The 20,104-nt window shown below is 39.3% G+C and overlaps 1 protein-coding gene across 5 annotated transcripts in view; it reads left to right on the plus strand.

The window, feature by feature from the left end:
- The first annotated feature begins 12,229 nt into the window (after positions 1-12,229).
- KHDRBS2 (KH RNA binding domain containing, signal transduction associated 2) overlaps positions 12,230-20,104 on the plus strand; it is a 350,066-nt gene continuing 342,191 nt past the window's right edge. For all 5 annotated transcript variants that reach the window (XR_010720108.1, XR_010720110.1, XR_010720109.1 and 2 more), the window contains exon 1: positions 12,230-12,424. Coding sequence is in view for 1 of the 5 variants with exons in the window: in XM_066179734.1 (XP_066035831.1) it covers positions 12,334-12,424 (91 nt within the window). In the remaining 4 variants the exon portion in view is untranslated. The remainder of the gene's footprint in view (positions 12,425-20,104) is intronic.

The raw sequence follows: 20,104 nt of genomic DNA on the forward strand, positions 1-20,104 counted from the left end.
CATATGAATAATTTTGGCCTGCAGCATCCAGTGGAAGAATAAAGAAAAATAAATCTGGAAGGACAGACCCAGGGCAGTATTGCTCGGCTTCAAAGCCACTGTCAGTGATGGCTGTTAGCATACAAGGAGCACATGAGGGACCCTGTACATGCTTATGTCTTGGTAACATATACACAGTTCCCAAGAGACCCGTTGAAAAAAATTAAGGTAACAGAACCCAAGGCAGAGCTTAAATGGGAAACCAATTCACTTTTTTTTTCTTTTTTTTTCTTTTCTTTTTTTTTTTAACAGAGACTGGACCTGAATTCCAACTGAATTCTAACTGCTTTAGTTCCTGAGGAGTGTAATTTTATGGCCTAGATCATGGGTCTTTTTCTATTTTTGGCATCTTTTTACTACAAACCTGTGTTTCTCTGTTTTGACTCATAAGGTACCAGATAATTCCTTTTTACTTTTTAATTGGATTGTTTTTATCTGATGCAGCAATAAATAATTTTGGCATAAATACAGTTATTGAATTCCTTTTTACTTGGGCATTGACTGACTTCACATAGTAATTCACTAAACTAATAGTATCTGAGGAAGTAAAAAAAAATAGCATAGTCAGACCAACTGCTTCTTAAATTAAAACAATTTCTTCTTAAGCCTAAAGCAAAGCATAGACCATAAGGAAAAACTTTCAAGCAGTCAAAGGAGAGCCACAAAACCAAGAAGATACCTATTGTTTTCTGGGCCATTACATATTTTTCCTTTTCCCAGTGTGTATACAGAAATTATGAGTAAAGTCTATTTTCTACTTTTCCCACCCTGGAATTATTTATTCCTTCTATCAAAGATGAATTTCTAGTCCCTAGGCAGGCTTTAGCAGGTAAAAGCACACAGTAGAACACTGGTACTGGTGAAGAATTCACATGGAGCCACAGTGAGCAACTCACAGGAGTTCCAGCTCTTCTCCTCTCACCCCAGTCTGTAGCTCTCTTTCTTCATTTTTATAGAGGCTCTTCTACACCAAACCTGAAAACAGCACATGTTAAATCTATCATCTACCAAGTTACTGATGTAAAAAAATAAGACTTTGCCCACCATCAAGTGATCAAACTGAATTCCTGCAAATACTGAAAAGATCCCATAGGAATGCTGAAAAATTGCAAAGAACCTTGGTGAATAGTTGAAGTCAGTGTTGGGTAATTGATAGCTTCAATTGCTACTTATCCTTTCCCTTTGTGTCAAACGAGAATAAATTTCTTGTGAAAGGTCAGAAGACAAACAGAAAAAATCAATTCAAAGGAAGAGGAACCCAATGAGGTTATGAGGATTTGAAAAAAATCCACTATTTCCAAGTGAGAAATTTCTTCCAAGGTGCCTAAGAAAGTTAACAACAATTTGATGATTGCAACACAGTCTCTTGGATAGGGAAGAAGTGGTGTGTCTTTTTAAGCAAGCTCTTAGTATGCATAAGTTGGGGAGAAAATCCCCAACATGTAAACAATTGGAAACTTCTTCCTTAAGTAAGTAAAATCTGATTTATAAAATTATAATGTGGCTTCTAATTAGAACATACTCTACAGTCCTAAATAAGACATGGAGATAACTTTTCCTGTTTCTATCAAAGGATTTTATCTCTGCCTAATCAGATGCAGCTATCAGATTCATATGTCCAAAGCCATGCACCTTGGGAGAATGAAAGATAAGTGAGTCGATGCAAAAATTCTATAGTTGGTATCTGCTTTTTCTTGAAGTTGCCTAATACCAACCTTTAAACCAGGACAGTCTCTCCATTTAAACCAGGAAATTTGCAAACCAGAAACAAGGGCAGCTGGCAAAATGTACAGAATTTTTTTTTCCAATGCCCTATTTTATGTGAATATGTGTTGTTTTTCTGCTAAACTAGGGGTTGCTTTCAGGCATCAGAGACTAGGGTTTTTATGACAACATATCCAAATCTCTGTTCAGCAGAAACACATAACCTCAGTACAGAAGAATATGGATTGATTATTTTTTCCATCCAATGCTTCAGTGACTTGGGAAAACTGTATTATCAACTAAGGGAGATTAAGTTCTCTGTATCTTACTGAGAGCAATTGACTAGTTTGGTAAGACATCTGCCCTCCCTTGAAGAGAAAGATCCAGTACTATTTAGCACAGCTTTAAATGTCTTATAAACATTTAAACTTATTCTGATGCACCTACCTTAGTTTCTAGTTTGTTAAGAAACCTCATTTTGTTCCTTCCTTGCACCTGTCTTCCAATATTTTTCTTGCATTTAAATGTAGAAATTGCTGTTTATGGTAGAAAAAGGTATAAGCTGAAATGAGCTTAAAAGAAGATGTAAAGTTATTTTGCCATTATGCATTTAACATTCAGCAGTCTTTCTCAGCTACACACATGATTCTTATCAGTTTCTAAGGATACAGATTAATACAGGAGGATAATAAAACAATCTGGTTGGTGGAAGACAGGCAGCAGTGTAGACACTAAACACAAGAAATCCAGTTGTTATTTTATATATATATATATATACATATATATAAAGAAAACCAAAACAAAACAAAAAGCACAAGCAAAGTGGAACTTTTTTAACTCTGCTAAGAGTTAGAAGACTGTTGACTCTAGCTGAATGCCAGCTGCCCACCAAAGCTACTCTATCACTCCTCTCCTCAGCTGGACAGGGGAGAGAAACTATAATAAAACGTTCGTAAGTTGGGATACTGGCAGTGAGACATCACTCACCAGTTATGTCACAGCTGAACCAGAGCTGGTGTGTGGAAATTAGTTGAATTTATTAACAGGTAAAATCAAAACAGGATAATTAAGAACTAAAACAAATCTTAAAAACACCTTCCCCCCACCTATCCCTCCTTCCTGGGCTTAACTTTTTTCCTCATTCTCTTTCTCCTGTTCTTGAGCAGTGCAGGGAGGCAGGGAATGGGAGATCATGGTTAGTTCATCACATTGTTGCTGACACTACTTTCTTCTAAGGGAGAGGACTTCTTCCCCAGCTTCATTGCAGTGTCCTTCCCACGGGGGCAGTCCTCCACATGAGGACATGAGCCCTTCCTGCGAGCTACAGTTTGTCACAAACTGCTCCACTGCCAGTCCCTGTGAAGTCACAAGTCCTGCCAGCAAACCTGCTCCAGTGTGGGCTCCTCTCTCCATGGGGCCACAGGTCCCACCAGGATCCTGTTCCAGACTGGGCTTCCCACAAGGTTACAGCCTTCCTTCAGGCATTTGCCCACTCCAGCAGGAGTTCCTCCATGGACTGCGGGCGGCTCTTTGTTCCTCCATGACCCTCCATGGGCTGCTGGGGCACAGCTGCCGCACCATGGGCTGCACCATGGGCTGCAGGGGAATCTCTGCTCCTTCTCTGACCTTCTCTGACCTTCTCTGACCTTCCTGTCTGCAAAGCTGTTTCTTCTCACCCCGCTATTCTCTGGCCACAATTACATCTCCACAAATAATGTGGGGTTTTTCTCCCTTCTTAGGGAATATAGATTTGCATAATTAATTTTATAATATTTTTAATAAATCTCTTCAAATTCAGCAGGTTATGTATTTTAAAAATAAAAAAAGAATGTAATTATATTTGAGGAACTCTTAGGTAGCTGACATTTACATAGTTTGGGAAATATTATTGTGTAAAGTTTTTCACAAGTTTTTATTTTAACTGCTTCTGATTTGCCATCTGTGTATGGTGCACTAAATTTATAGAAATGCATAGTAATTATTACTTTTTGGGGATTTTTTGGTAAATCTCTAAGGTTGACTCACCCTTGAGATGTCAAGGTATAAAATAATTGGAGAAAATCCTATAAAATGAAGATCAGAAGGCTATATTGCTGTTCAGTCATTAAATAAAATTACTTTGATACTGACTGAACTGGGACAGTGCTTAAACATAGGTAACTGTGGTGTAATCTATCCTTAAATTTCATCTGCTCTGAAAGAAATTATATAATCATGGAGTTAGATCCTACAGCTTTGGAATGACTTATTTGGAAAATTAAATAATAGCAAGATGAGACTGAACTTAATACTCTATTTAGGAAAAGAATGAATCATCATCCATTTGCTCCATGGGTGAACTGAGCTTTGCAATAGTTGAGATTAATACAGCCCAGCTCCTGAAATAAAGCAAATCCATTTGCTCTGGCACAAACAGCAAATGAACTTCATCACTATGAGCAGATTTGACAATATTTGCTGAGCTTCTAACATTTTCATTCTTACAACCTTATTTACTCTTACTGGAGCTGGTCAGGCACTGGAAACATTTTCCCCCCACAAACTTGCTAAATGTTTGTCTGCTTTTTAAATTTCCAATCTTTTGATTTTCCTTACCTCCTGCATTTATTATGCACATCTCCAAGAGACCTATGATAAGTTCAACCAAATTCTGGCAAATTCTCCAGAAAAAAAACAGCTGGGAGCATTAAATGCCTGTGCTAACACTAAGAACCAAGGAGAAGGGGTAAGTTTGGAAAGTTTTGAAATCCCTCATGATCTGAAGGTTTTACAGTTTGGGTTCATATTGGTTTTTCTAAATCTTATGGATGCGAATTCTCATTGTGGACTGCAGATATTTTAGGAGTCAAAGCACTCATATCTAAATGAAAACCTGTTAATTTGAAAGCCTTTTCACGGAGAACTTTGAGAAAAAATTATTAAAAAGATGTTACTGTTCTTTATTCTTCTGAACTCAATATCTGTCTCCTATTATGCATTAAAATATTACATTCAGATATACTCAGTTATGAGAAAATAAATTGTGTAGTAATTTAAAACTTTGTTCCGTGATTTACAACTAATAAATTTTTAATGTGATTTTCAAATTTTCTTTTGTCTTTTAAACATCTTTTTCATCATTGAGCAATTTTTCAAGAAAATGTTTGTGCTATGATCCAGTAAGACTGAAACCTATGTGAAGTATTGATTCTGTGACTTACTTAAAAACAGACAAATCTTTATGAGAGGGATGAATATTACTTCACTTCATCTGCTGGACTAGAATAGACATCGTTGAAAGAAAATATTTTTCATGTGTTTTTTTGTTTTGTTTTGTTTTGTTCTATACTTGTGATAACACCTGTATTTAATCCTAAATTAGATAAATAGGGGCTTCTTAAGGTTCCTACTGAAATGTTCTGGCTAAAATAGTTTTGTGTAAAGAAAGTGGAGATATTTAGGTTCTTTTAATATTCCAAAGTTTCTCTCTTCAAAGGTCCTGGAGGGTAATAACTTCTAATCCTATCTTTAGCATGTAGCAGTTTAAGTAGAAGGTTGCTAGTATTATACACTTCAAATGCTTTTTTAATATACAATTATATAACTTAATGCTTAAAAGTATATGAAATTATTAAGATGGTGTATGGTGTCATACCTTCCCCCATGTCACATTTCATTTTGAGCAAAATTGCCATAATGCTTGACTAAGGTTTGGAGAGCTAGTTGAGCTCTTTCTGACCTTTTGTCAAGTATCTTGAAAGTTATTTAGTGGAGAATCTTCTTCTTTGTTCAGTTTGTTGATGTTTTGGATGTCCTCTAGCTTATTTATTTATTTATTTATTGCATTTTAAGATTGTCAGAGAAATACCATCTGTGAGTGATTAGTCTGGAATTTTCCATTTATACTTCTACACTTCTGATGAGTAAGTGGGAACAGGCTAAATTCTGTAGAGTTATACATTGTAAATGTATAAATATAAAATTGAATCATTTGTTGAATTTTCCTAATTTCAGGTTTTGAAAAACTGCAACAGACCAATGGATTAATAACACATTTTATCTTATTGTCTGGATTTGGGCTTTGTGTACCTGATCAATAAAATTATTGAGATCAGACAATTGTCTCCATTGTATCCTTCTTAAGGAAGTAAAGTTAACTAAATCCAGCTGCTAATTAATCAATTACAGATAAATATTCTCTGAACAGAACTTAAACCAAAACTGGATAAAAATCTATGAATGCACTGAAAAAAACCCCAACAAACCCTGCAAAAAACCCAGCAACCCCCAAACCCACCAACCAACCAACCAAAGAAACCCCACCAAATCCCCAAAACAAAGCAAAACAAACCCACAGAAAAGCAGAACTATATGTATTACCAGCCTTTATCCACACCTACAAACTTCCCTTTCTTTGCTTTCTAATTCTCATGAAAGTTCACTTGCTTAATGAAATGGTAAAAGCAGCTTGTTATATTCAATATACATTTTCCTATGTGTAATATAGTCTCCTTATTTCTAGCTTATATCTTTTGCATCCTCTAAACAATTTTATTCTCATTTGGAGATAGTATTTTCTTTGTGCAACATTTTCTTTGTACATACAGATGAGAGATGTATGCAACTCTCATATTTTTTTTTCTCAAATAAATTCCTCCATTTTATTTTGAGCACGTTCTCTCTTTCTGCTGCTGTATGCCTGAAGTAGAATACATTTTGTCATGCAAATCACATGCACTTTTGGAAGACTTATTTTTCTGTTCCTTCATCTGTTATATAATGAGAAACTCCTCAGGATTCTATTGTCATACACTACTGAAATCTGTTTGAATTCATTTGTATTAATGTTGTTATGTACAAGATAGATGCTTACATTTAATCTAGTTACTGACTTTATATCCAGTGGAGAGAAATCAGATTTTGCATAGGATGACTCATCTTAGCCAAAGATAGGTACTTGCAGGTCAGATGAATAAAGAGCTGCAAGAGCCTGTTTCAACCTCCTGACTGTAAAGGGTGTCTGAGGTGACTCGACTAGACTCAGACACGTGATTTTTACATGCCCAAAGCTCCATGAGACTACCAACTTCTCTAATTTGCTGTGCTGAATAATTGGCACGTAACTATGAACTGAAGGATTAGCTCAAAGAGGAGTCCTAGGAGTCTGGAAACTGTAATTCTACTATTCTAAACCACATATCACCTTCTTTGTACCACAGTTTGTCCATTAGTTCTTCTTCTTGTTGTCCTTCAAGTGAGACATTTGTATTAAAGGGAGACTTGCATACTGGGAAAGGACAGTGGAAACAATACACAGATAGGGAAATAATAAAGGAAAAGTACAAAAGGAATTATTTTGTATCAAGTGAAAAGAAAATCAGAAAGCCACGTAAACAGAGGCTTTATAAAAAAAGAAACAGCTCTAAATCTTGGAGATGATGTTGAAAGATAAATTCAGGTTTATTGATTGCAGTAAGGTTAGAGAGACCAGGTGAATGGAGGCTGTGCTATGATCATGGAGAAGATTTTTGTGGAAGTGTTTGAGCTACCCTCAATAGATAAGCTGTAATATAAAGGTCAGAATGAACAGCAGAGGTAGAACTTCAAACATAAGCAAGCAAAGTATAAGGTCTGGTTTTTACCTCCATGTGGAGAGAAGAAAATTATAGTTATGTTATAGAGTCACAATTTCTCTGTCATTTCGTTAGCATCACAAGGAAGAAAGAAAACCGGCATTCAAAACCGCATTTTATTCTTTGCTGTTTGTTTCTATTTAAGCATTTTCTTCTGTGTTCAACTGCTATTTTTTACTTTATTGTATTGCTTAAAATTATCCCAAATTAATGATGAAGGAGACCTTTCAGTGAAGTCATGTTACCTTCCATGGCCTTTACCCTGAGTTATATTTTCTGTTACTTCTTCATTACAGCATCGCAAGAAGGGTCTATGAACTAGAGCTGTAACATACATAATTTTATTTGATGTGTTTTTGATGAACTAAGAACTTGTAATGTGGGTGCCATAAACCCAGTTTTAGCATAAGGCAGAAATTGTTTTACACCTGGAACTCATACTGAACTCTCCTAGAGTCATAGACTCACTGAGTTTGTGAAACTATTTAATGTCTTGAAATGAAGTAAGAAAGTACTGATATATTTCTTTTAACTGAAGCTGATTTGTTTGACTTTTACAGACTAATAACTAATCTGTAAGAATTGTCTCCATTTAAGAAAATTAGTGTTTATTCAGTTGTATGAGTGAAGAGACCAAAACCCTGTTGAAATCAGGGACCTATCACAGAGATCAACCATCTGTGTGTTGGGCAATATACAGCTGAGTCTTTTGCTGTGTCTAGGGTAGTCTGAAGGTGATCTACAGTGACCTGTGCACCTTCTGATGCACACTTTCCTTCTGGATTTTATGGCAAGCTGTTGGCAGTTCAGGAGTCTTCAGGGCCGGCCTCTACAAGGAGAGGGTGTAGCCACTTCCATCTGGACCCACCACTGGCCAAAGCCCAGCACATCATCTGAGTGTTGCTGCATGGAAACAAGCTTTGTGCATGTTCAGTTGCCCCACAACGAAACCATGAAACCACAAGGTAAAAGAACTGGTACCCACAGGACAGCATGCAGAGATCAGATGGAGCCTGGGTACAGACTGTATTCAAAGAAGGAATTAAACTACAGTAAAGGATGTGGGGCCATTCTCTCTTTTTTTTTGCACATGTACTGCTGCTACTTTATTACTTATTTGTTATTCATAATTCTGTTTTCAGAGAAGGAGATTGTTACTTAGATTATAGAAGTCCCTATTTTTTTTTTTTAATGCTCATATGCAGTTAGTTCAGGAACCAGATACCCATACCTAAAGCAAATGAACCAGTAAAGAAAATGGAAAGCAAATTGAATTTTCGAAATAGAAAATGCATGACTATTCTGATTTTCTTGATGTATGAGGTCCTACATATACTCACACACACACATAGTTAACTATTCATTTAAAATATTGTATCAACTTTATTGTAAGATGTTAGAAGGGTAATTCATCGTAATCGTGCTCACACTGACCATTCATTCTACTGCATATTCTCAAAAGATTTAATAATTTTTGAATAAGTATGTTCAAAGTTTGGAGTTTTTCCTTCCATTGCTTTTTGACTTCAGTTTCACATGATAATACAATGTATTTGGATGGCACTGGCAAAAACTCATGATTGTTACCTGCTCTGTCTTTGAATAAACTGCAGTCTGGTATGCTGTGATCCACTTCATTATCAGACTTAGCAATAAAATATAGTACAGATAAACTTCAATTTGGCTTGGCACTTCAAACTAAAGAGTTGTAAAATGTGTCTTTGGTTTTTAGTAGCTGTGAAAAATTTGATCTCCAACTGGCAATGAAGTAATGTTTGATGTCATTAGAGGTCTATATTTCCTGTCTGACAGATTTTAATCCCTTTTTTTATTAATGAGGTATAAGGTAAAATTCAGAAAGGTATCTCAATGGCTTTGCAAACTAAGTATCACTGAAAGTCAATTTCACTTTATAAGTTTTCAAAAATGAACTTACAGGGAGCTTGTTTCTGCATAGTTTGCTGTAAAAAGATGCACAATGAAACCTGCTGTCTACTCCTTTGACCAGAAAAAAAAGTTTAATGAATTTAGCACCTTCCACTGTTTAATAAACTTAAAGGTGTTTAAATCAAAGCTCCCTATGATCTAAGTAGGTTAGGTACAATTAAACAGACTAAAGTAACATTATTCTTATAACACCCCAGATGGAAAAACCCCAAAATTCATTTTCCATATACATAGCCATATGGTATGTTCTGAAAGCTACCAGACCAGGATTACTTCTGAGGGGATGGCTTACATTGATCTTGAAGTTGCTTTAAGAGAACACACCTACCATTGGTCTTCTGTCTTTCTGAACTGAGGAGCACCAGCCTGAATTATTCTGAAAAACAGAGGTGTAGAAATACAATCTGATGACACAGATGATCTCTTGAACAAGACAGACCCGAGCTGTGTTGCAAACACCGCCATTTCTTCCTACGCTGTTAAATGGGAAAGGAGAACTATTCATGCGGTAAATTGAATCAGGGTAAATCATTAATAAACCATCTCGGTTCTGTGCTCCTCTTTGTTTTATTTGTTTGCTTTTTTAAGAAGGACTTACGTCTTCCCTTTATCCCTACACACAATTTGTAGTAAAAGCTGATTGACTATTAAACCTTTCAATTCTGCTATCAGTCTTCTCTGCTTCTTCAGTATTTTGTAAGTTTGCCAAAATCAACTATTTTCCTTCTCCTATTCTTTCTCAGCAGGGAGATTGGTTCTCAGGTATTTTATCCCTAACTACTGAAAATACTACAGAATAATAAGGTATCTGTCACCGACATTCTCTACAAATTTTTGTAAACACATGCAGTCCCTCAGTTATCTGCATGCCAAGTGGAAATTGCGTAAATGTTGCCTATATGTATCTTAGAATTTTGAAAAAATAGCAGACCAAATTTTTATGCAATGTCTGTACAACACATTTAAAACCTTGTGGATGCCATTATAAAGATTTTGCTTTGATTTTTATCTTTCTTAATCCCTTCTTCCTTTGCCAACTCCCCCAAACCAACACAAAACCACAAACACACAAACCAACCAACCAAATCTAAACACCACCACCCCAACAAAAAACCCCTTGAAATGAACAGTACTAGGCCATTCACAAATGTATTATTGCAACAACTGTCTATTTCATTAGAATAAATACTAAATTAAGTAGTATTAGTGATACATACTAAGAAAGAATGTGACATAGGGGTTGAGCACAAAATGGTGTATGGTGCCATAGACTGCTTGCTCTTGAGATCCCACAAATGGAATTTTAATGAGTTGAGTAAGGCATCTTTTGTTTACTTTCAAATTCAAAACACTTTACTGTATGGTCTGTTGAGGGAAAATCCGGAATAAATATTACCTAAAGTAAATGTATACTTAAAGCTAAACTCTAATTAAAATCAATTTTATTTATCCCAGCTTTAGACACTTTAATTGCATAATAACTCTAATTCTGTCAGGTGGGGCCATGGGAGCTGCAGCACGGTATTCCTCGACAGAGATCGCCCTTTTCCCACAGGACCTCCAGGCCCCTCCTGCGCCCCCCTCTACAGCCGTGCGCAGCAGGCGCGGGCAGACATTTTCGGCGCGGTCTCTGACCGGCGGTGCCCCGTCGCTGATGCTCTGATCACATCCTCGGGGGAGAAGCTGTCTGGCAGCTCCAGCACGGCCACGCCACCGATGCGACACCGCTTCAGCGAGGCGTCTCCCCGGACGCCGGAGGGCCGAGGAGCCCGGGGAGCGTGGCGGAGCTCGGGGAAGGCGCCGCGGGCTGCGGAGGGCGCCGGGGCGGGAAGGAAGAGAACAGTGCCGGAGAGCCGGGCAGCGCCGCCGCCTCCCGGCTTCAGCACGGCGGACAGCGCCCGGCGAGAGGCGCGGGCAGGCGGGGCGGGGCACGGCGCGGGCGGCGCGGAGTCCCGGCGGGCACTGACCCGCGGCCACGCGTAGGGACACAGCTAGGGGCACACGTGTGCTGGACCGCGGCCGCAACACGCCGGCTGCTAGGAGATCACCGGCGGGCACGGCAGGGCGGCCCACGCGGCGACACCGGCGGCACACAGCTGCACACAGATAGACAAAGGCGCACACAGAGTGACAGACGCATAGACTGTCCCGGTTCCTGCCTGGACAGAGTTAATTTTTTGTTGTAGCCAGGAGGGGGCATGGCCAGGACCCAGCGGTTGTTCTGCCATCACCTCAGGTCATTGCCGGCGCTGGGGTTATGGGGGAAGGGAGTCTCTTCCTTAGAGAAGGTCCAGTAAGCGCGGGTGGGAGCGGTGGGGTAACCCCGGTTCTGAGCATTTTGCATGAGAATCACTTGTGTCTCCCAAACACTTTTGTTATTAATACCGTTGCTGTTACTGTTCATTTTCTTATCTCATTGCTGTTTCCAGTAAATTGGTTTTATCCCAACGCGTGGTCTTTACCTTCGAGTCCTCCAATTCTTATCTCTAGCGTGCCAGAGGGAAGGGGGAAAAGGGTGGGAGGAGCGAGTGGCAGCGTGGTTTTAGTGGGAGCAGTAAATTCCGGAATACCAGCCCTAAGCCACGACACAGACAGCCAGAGACAGACACACACACTCCCCTTCCCGCACGCCCCCCGCTCCCTCCCCGGCGCTCGCGGACCCCGCCTGGCGACAGCCAATGGCACGGCGAGTCTCCCCCGGCGGGGCGTAGCCACCAATGGGAGCGGCGGGGGCGCGGCCTGGCTGGCTCCGCCTCCCTACTTAAGGCCGCGGGTGGCGGAGGACCGCTCAGTGGCGGGAGGCGAAGGCGCGGGGGCGAAGGCGCGCGAGCTGCGGCGCGCGGCGATCCGCGCACGTGCCCGCCCCCGCGCGGCGCGAGGGGAAGGCGGAGGCGGGGCCGGGGCAGCGCCCGCCGCGGGAGGGGCGGCGGCACCTGCGGGGCGGCCCCGGCGCGGCCACCGGCGAGCGGGCGGCTGAGGGTCGGAGCGGCGAGTCCGACATCCCGCGCAGCCCTCCGGCGTGCCCGCGGCGATGGAGCAGGACAAGTACCTGCCCGAGCTGATGGCCGAGAAGGACAGCCTGGATCCCTGCTTTGTTCACGCGATGCGCCTCCTGGAAGACGGTGAGGCTCCACTCCGCGCTCCCCCGGCCGGGGCGCTCCTCGGGGTCGGCGCTCGGCGGCCCCGGCCGGTTGACGAGGAGCGAAATCGGGTCTCCGGGCGGGCGGAGCGGCTCGTGGCGGGACTCGGCCGCGCGTGGGCTCGGGGCGGCGGCGGTTCGGGGGTTCCGGAGCCGCGCCGAGGGACCCGTCCGAGAGCAGCTCCCGGCGCCTGCAGCGAGCGCCCCGCTCCCCGCCGGCCGCGCCGGTCGCTGTGTCCCAGCTCTGCCGCGGCTGGTTCGCCTCTGCGGGAAGCGCTCCTCTGGTTCCCGGGCTCACTTACACAAAGACAGATGCTGGCGTCTCATTAACCCTCGTTATATCGTTTTCCACGCTGAAGTAATAAGGTTTATATGGTAATACTATTATGCCGTCAATGCAGCGCTGTTTTAGTCGACTGCGCGGTGTCAGATATTGTTTGGATATGGCTTATCAATTTCATGACAGTTTCATGCAGGACGTGATGATTTCCTTTTGGTTTTGTGCAGGGATCAGAATACACTCGTTATAATATTTTGTTACTGAGTATAATTCGCCCTGCTTTCCTTGCTTTAGTTGGGGTGGAGGTTTTGTTGGACCTCAGCTAGAGGTTCTTTACAAAGTTTATCGTTCGCTCTCTCTTTTAATAACTGTTCAGTATAGCAGTTGAGTGAAGACCTCGTGGTACGGAGTTTCAACTTTAGCCGAAGTGTAATCCATTATGTTCCTCTTATACATGTTTTTCTTCTTAGATATTTAATAGTCTTTTTAAAAAACCCTGTTAAACTTGAAACTTAATGTTGAAACGAAGTAGTAAAGAATGATGCATAAATCAAGACAGCCTATCAAGCTCTTAAATGAGACTAAAGCAAAGAAATGTATGATCAGGCCCTAGAGAGTCACACATTCAAATAAACTCACATTCAGACTTGGCAAATAATTTCCCAAGTTCTGTTTATGACTTAAAGAAAATCATAACTAATTTAGATTTACCATGCTAAGCAGTAAGTGTTTTTCCTCTGTCAGCAGTTTTTATATTGTCTTTCCTTAATGTATGTTTTATTGATTGTGAATGAAGATATCGAGTCCAGGTTTTGTTGGAGTGCTTCTGTTTGATAGCTTTGAAATTCATACTAAATCTCAGTATGAATACAGATCCATTTAGTACTCTTTTGTCATAGCTGCCTTGCTGCTAAAGAGGCAGCCATACTGCTTTTTTACAGCTATTTTTCTAATAATCGTACCAGAAACAAAGTCCTTACTTCTTTCGTACCTGAAACTAAGTCCTTACTTCTTAAGAGGAATGTAGTTTTTGAACCTTGCAGTTCGATCTTTTCCCAGAGGGGGGAAGTATCCACTGAGAGTGTGTGTGTGTGTGTCTGGGAAAGGAGGAAAAGGCAGGAAGGACAAAACCGAAAGTAGGCAAAGAAGAGTGAAAAAAAAAAGGAAAACAAAATTGATTTTTATAGGCATCAAGTTCATGCAGAAGTTGCATTTTGAGCTGCTGTAAGATTGAATAAATGAACTTTTTTTTTTTTTAATTCCTTTTTAGCATAAATAAGACTACGCTTTATTTCACCAGATTTTTTAAAAGATGAAGGTGAGTTGTCTGAGAGAATGCTGTCAGATTCACACCAGGTACCTGGCATTATCCTTCCAAACACCATCTGTCAAGCTTTCTAGAGATTTGTTTTACGGTCTAACATATGATGACTGTTAAAACACTTAACCAAGGTAAGAATGTTACTACTTAAGAAAATGAAAATTAATGCACTGGTTGCTGCTGTGTATAAATAGAAAGGAAATTTATAGTCTGGGCAGATTTTTTTTTGTTGGGTGCCAGAAGAAAATGGGATCCTGGTGGAAGAATCTCTGAAGTAGTGAATAATTTCTAGGTTATATCCGTTGTTCCCAGACTCTGGATTTCTGTTCTGATTAGAATTGTAATTTGCAATCAGCTACATCCACACCGATGCCAACCAGGTGTTCTTTTTATGGTTTCCTAAGCATTTTTGATTACCAGTACGTTTTGTATAAAATGCATAAATGTAGATCAGCTTTGGAGCTCAGAGCCTCAGGCATTCACTCTGACTTGAAAGTGCTGTATTGTTTCATGTTGGCTGCTAACCTGAGGTTGAGAACGTTTGTGTTGCTGTGAGAAGCTACAGAAGGGCACACAAGTGATAAGTATTCCAGAAAAATGCTTCTGATTTGCAACAGTGGGTTAACTTGTAAAGATAAGACTGCCCATCTTCCCCCAATAATTTTTATTTGTTTGTTTGATTCTGTTACATGTGGGGTTTTTTTGTTTGTGTATTTTGGTGTCCTTAACCAATATTAAAACCAAGAAGTTGCTTTCGTTTTCAGTGTGTAGATCTGTGTCCTTCAGGTTGACCTGTGTTAGATGAGTCCTTGAATCAGTAGGTATTTATCTCTGTTCATTAAGGGATGACTAGAAATCACTTGCTTTAGTCCTTACCTGGGTCTGGTGAAATCCCCAGAAAAGGGACATTTCCTTTGGCAGAGTGTTTGCATACTTACCAAACAACATAAAGAATGGTGAGGAAAAAGGTACTAGTGCTATTTAAATACAAAGTGTGGAGACAAAACCCAATTTCTTTAAAAATCACTGAGGGAATCTGTTGTGGATTCTGACAATGAACTTAGTCTCTAAATGGCTAATTGAGTGCCATAGTCAGAAGATGCTTGATTTCCCCATGGGTTATAACCTGTTTCATGTAGATGTAGAATGTTGACTGTTGTAGACTACATGACTGTTGCACTATTAGAAATGGAAAAGTCATTGAAAAGTCGTCTACTGGAAGAACTTGTGAGTGGCTGGTGATATTTGCCTCAGCTTATGTTTTTTCAAACTTTTGCAAAATACATTGAACATACTTATTCTGAGAATATAATCCATTCAGTAATGAAAATTAAATACCTTTTAATTGTAACAGGTAGTTGAAATCTAAAGAATAAGCTAATCTCCATCTATTGGAAAGGGCTTTTCCATATCAAGTGAACTATTTTGTGTGCTAGGCTGTTATAAGAGCTGGAAGAGTATTCCTGTTTCATGCATAGTTTTAAACTATTTTATTGTATACTGGTTACCAGTACCTATTTTTTCAGGCAAGATTGTTCTGCTTTTAGTCAGGAGATGTCCTGATTAATGTATGGATTCAGGTAATGCTTGGTTAGATAAAATTGTCGAAAGTGAAGAGCATGTTCTAGGGCAGTACCTTTTGTACCCAGCTTGTGCTTATACTGAAGCACACTCTAGAGCTCCAGGGAGAACTGGGAGCCTCTCTGTTCTAGTACTGCTCCCTACCATGGAAGCTGCCAGCCCCTTATATATGTTACTTTTGCATGTTTGTAAATATTTATTGCTTTGTGGCAGATGTCTGTGATTATGAATGTAAAAATATGTGTGTCACTTTAGCTGTGAAGGTGTGGATGACATAGAAAGATACAACCAGCTGGAACTGTTTGGTAGTTCAAAACTGGTTTTATATCACCAATCCATTTAATAGGCTAAAGTGTCAGCTAATTGTCTATGTATTCTTTGGGGTCAAGCAAATTATCTGTGTGTGTGCGTATATATATATATGTGTGTGTGTGTGTTTTATTTATTTATTTATATATGTGAGGCTTTGGAATACCTTGCGTAGTGTATTCTTAAAGCCAGCTTTGTGTTTTGTAATACGAACATAAAGGAAAAAGACCTCTTGGAAAGAGCTGGCCAAAGTAAGAGCATCTCTCCCCATGGAAATATCAGCATTACTAGGGTAATGAGGTAGCTAATTTCTCTCTCTATAATGACAGTGCAATTGACCTCAGAATTTCAGCTGGCATTCTGAAGGCAATGAGAATCAGGCCTTTAACTTTAATCTTGAGTTAAGTCCCTAGATGATTCCATGTGGCATAGCAGAGTTCGTTAAACCTCCAAGTTGTGTAAATTAGATTCATACAGCTCAGCTATCATCCCCATGCAGGCTTCTTGTAGGATGGGACATGATTATTCAAAAGATTAGCCTTTGCACTTAGTGAGCATTAGTAGGGTCTTTCATACAAGCCTCCAGTAGTAGTTCTAGCTAGTAGAAATCTGTTGACATAATGCAAGTTTATTCTTTCTTAAATTCAGGATTTCAACTAATACACAGTCATATGTGGGTTTGGGGTTTCTTTGGACTATTGGGGATTGATTTTCTTTTCCTGTACATGAACTTCAGTTCATGAGTGTGTGTTTCTGTTAAAAACCTGGGATAATAATAAGGTTGTTATATGAAAATTATTTGTCTTGGAAATAAATATAGAATATGACAATCATATCCTTAGGCCCAGATGTGAAAGGCTGTTGATCAAGCCTATGAACTGCTAAAACCAGGCCTCTGATACTTTTTAATTTTTATAATTTTTTCATTGAAAACAACTTGTGAAAATATGCTTGCAAATTTATGAGTTCACTTGTCTCAACAAACCTTTGGACTAAAATAAGATTAATGTAAAATGTTAAAATTAATTAATACATTAATATTAATCTGTGAGCAGTCACTATTCTGCTTATTGTTTCTTTTATTCCTGATGTTTACATCAGGTGAGAAGAAATCTGTATTCACAAAATAGTTGGTATTAATCATTGTTTGCTTTGCTGTCTCAAGAAATGCACTGTAAATTCCCAGTAGATTGACTCAGGAAACATGCTAAAATTCAGAGCGTGTATTTTAGGTACCTTGGTGTCATTAGAAACTGAATTTGTATTGATCGTTTGGAGCCTTTTCAATAAAAAGTGCAAACTCTAGATGAATACAAGATACTTAGGATTTCTATAACGTAGTGATGTGCTAGGCATTATGGACTTGGTTCAAAGCTGACTAAAGTTAATGGGAATTTTTCTGTTGCCATTAGTGGGCTATCAGACAGTCCTTGTAATACAAATATGATCTAAGGGCTGGTATAGCCAATAGGCCATTCTTTTGCCTTGCAGAAGGCAAATGACACAGACGAATCCCAAGTGAAAACCAGACTTAAGGAAAACAAAATATTTTAAAATGTTTGATCGAGTATAATGAAGCAAATGTTATGTTTATATTGACCCCAGCTTTTTAGTCTTAAAAGGCAGGCTTGCTCCAGAGGAGAGAAAAAGGGAATTCTAGACGTGATTTAAAAAAAATTAAAATAATAATCTGAAGCAGCTTAGGACCATTTGATCTGTGATCTTAGAAAACATGTACTTTGAAACAGCGTAAATTGTTTTGCAAAGAGGCAACAATATGAGTGCAGTAATTGAAGGTTAGATTCTGATAGCCTGGTTTAAAATTAAAGGTGCTTTGCTTTTTAAATAGTGCTGTTTGAGTCGGTGGAGCTGCTAAAGGTGCAATTAAGTGCAAATAGCAGAATTTTGTACCAACTGTTTAAGGGAAGGTCAAAGGCATTGGCTGAGGTTTATCTGGATGCCCAGAGCCTCATCAACAAAGTGCTGTTTTTTTGGCAATGTGAATGTTTTCTTTGAAGAAGAGGAATATTTTTTACTTGTCCTGGGAATTCTTTTAGTAGATTTATGTCATATTTGGTCTCCTTGGTGAATACGTTCAGGGTGCAATTGCTGTGACTGTCCATCTCTCTTCCTCTTTACTTCTAAGTAAGCATTTTAAAATTCAAGGATTTGGCAAACTGTTAGTATTTGTAGTTAGTACCAAGAGAAGGCAGAATACCTGGAAAGCTGAGTAGAAAATTCCAGTCAATTGTTAACTTCCTAAGCACTGAACACCTGTGTAATGTGTAGAATAGAGTGGACATTCCTAGCCAGGAGGTGGCATGGTTGGGCTCCACATGCCAAAATAGAGATTCATTCATATCCTGGCACCTTCTGGGAAAGCGCTAGTCGCGTCCAACAGATACATCAAATTCTTCTTCATTGGATGGATACTTTTCTCATTTAGGCAATATGCAGACAATATATACTGACAACGAGATTTGCTGGAGCATAGTGGGCTATTTAATAGTCTATAAAATCTGGTATGGTCATCAGGGACCTGTGCGTGAGTCTTCCAATAAAGGCTAAACATCTGCCTAACCCACCGAAGCAGTGCCGTGAAACAGTTCCTCCATGACACAAGGACACAGTTTCAAGCTCAAAGTATGAGATGTCTTGGGCCTTACTTTAGTAGGCATAAATGTAGCTGCTGTTTGGTAATTCCTCTGCAAGGTTTATTAAAATGGGAATATGTAACACTTTTCTGTGCCTTGTAGCTGTACTGTAGGCTACACATGCTGCTTATATAAAAGAGTTGTTTTCTGGATTGGTAGGTTCACTGCAGTCACCTGGTGCCTCAGTTCAGGGTTAGAGTGCCTTTTGAAAAATAAGCTGTTTTTAACTGCTTCAATTACATCTCTTTTCTTCAACAAACTGCTGAATGTGGAGGAAAATTCAGTGTTGTTACAGCTGACCTTAGAATATGCAATTTTCTTTAAAATGTTTTGAAGAATAAACAATAGGAAGAGTGTTCTCATCAGGATTTGAGGTGTTAAGAAAGTATGCACTGTAGGAAAAAAAATCTGTTTTGCAGGTGTATCCTGCTAGGCATTGTGAAGAAGGTGTGCATTCATCTTTTCTTCACCTTGCATTTTTCAGTCCTTTGATGGGTATCTGTGCACAACATCAGAATAAGCAAGGAAGGAGATAGCTTTTAAAATGAAGTGTGTAAAGTACAGAACTTTACTGATGCTGCAGTTTAATCTTTGGCTGTATAAAAAAAAATAAGATTGTGCAGTCTGACCAGAAAAATGGAAAAAGTTAATGTTCGTGTAAGGGTCTGATGTGCGTAGTACATGGAGTTTTAGCTTGTATTACATACCTTCAATGAACACATCCTAAAACTCCCATCTGTAAGATGTAGACTGATGCTGAATTTCATTCTAATCTTTGAAATCTTGACGTGAAAAGAGCTTCATTAAAAATTTGTAGTATTCTTATTAATTTTAGAACAAAATAATTCTTTTTAAAATTTGCAGGCAAAAATAATCTTGGTTATTACAGTCCTCTGTTAATCCTGTCATATTTTAATTAGAATCCTGCTGAAAATGAGTACAGCTATTTCCTTATCCTAAAAAGGGCTGAAACTAATATAACCTAGAAGAATTATTTAAGACTTTCAGCAGATTAAAAACCTCCAACTCCTCTACACGCCCCAAAAAAACCCCTCCTGAAATAAATGCCTATTCCTGATTTCACAACCTTTGCTGTTGAAAGGGAATTTTTAGTTTGAATACTGAAAAAATTCTCAAATGAAACTTCTAATAATGCTAATATGGCAATATTGAAGATTATCCACACTTAATTAAGATGGTACAAGGTTTTGAGGGTCATATGTGGCTGCATATGGTATAACCAAAGACATTTTTAAAACTGCAGATGCTCTGCTTGCACTGGGCATTCCCATTTATTGTTCTTGGGTTAGGATGATGCAAAGGCTGAAAGACACAGGGTAGGTCCCTGCTGTTTTAGAATTTCTCTGCACCTGCTGAAGCACTCATCAGATATTTTAGTATCTGTCTCTTGTTGTGAGGGTTATACTGACAGATGTTAAAAAAAGTCAAAAGCTTTTGATTCATAAAGTAATTTGAATTCTGGCAATCAATGTAACTATTAGAAAAAATAATAGTATG

This window comes from Chamaea fasciata, unplaced genomic scaffold, assembly GCF_029207755.1.
Source record: "Chamaea fasciata isolate MVZ Bird 193981 ecotype frontalis unplaced genomic scaffold, bChaFas1.0.hap1 SCAF_3, whole genome shotgun sequence".
Taxonomy (NCBI): Eukaryota; Metazoa; Chordata; class Aves; order Passeriformes; family Sylviidae; genus Chamaea; species Chamaea fasciata.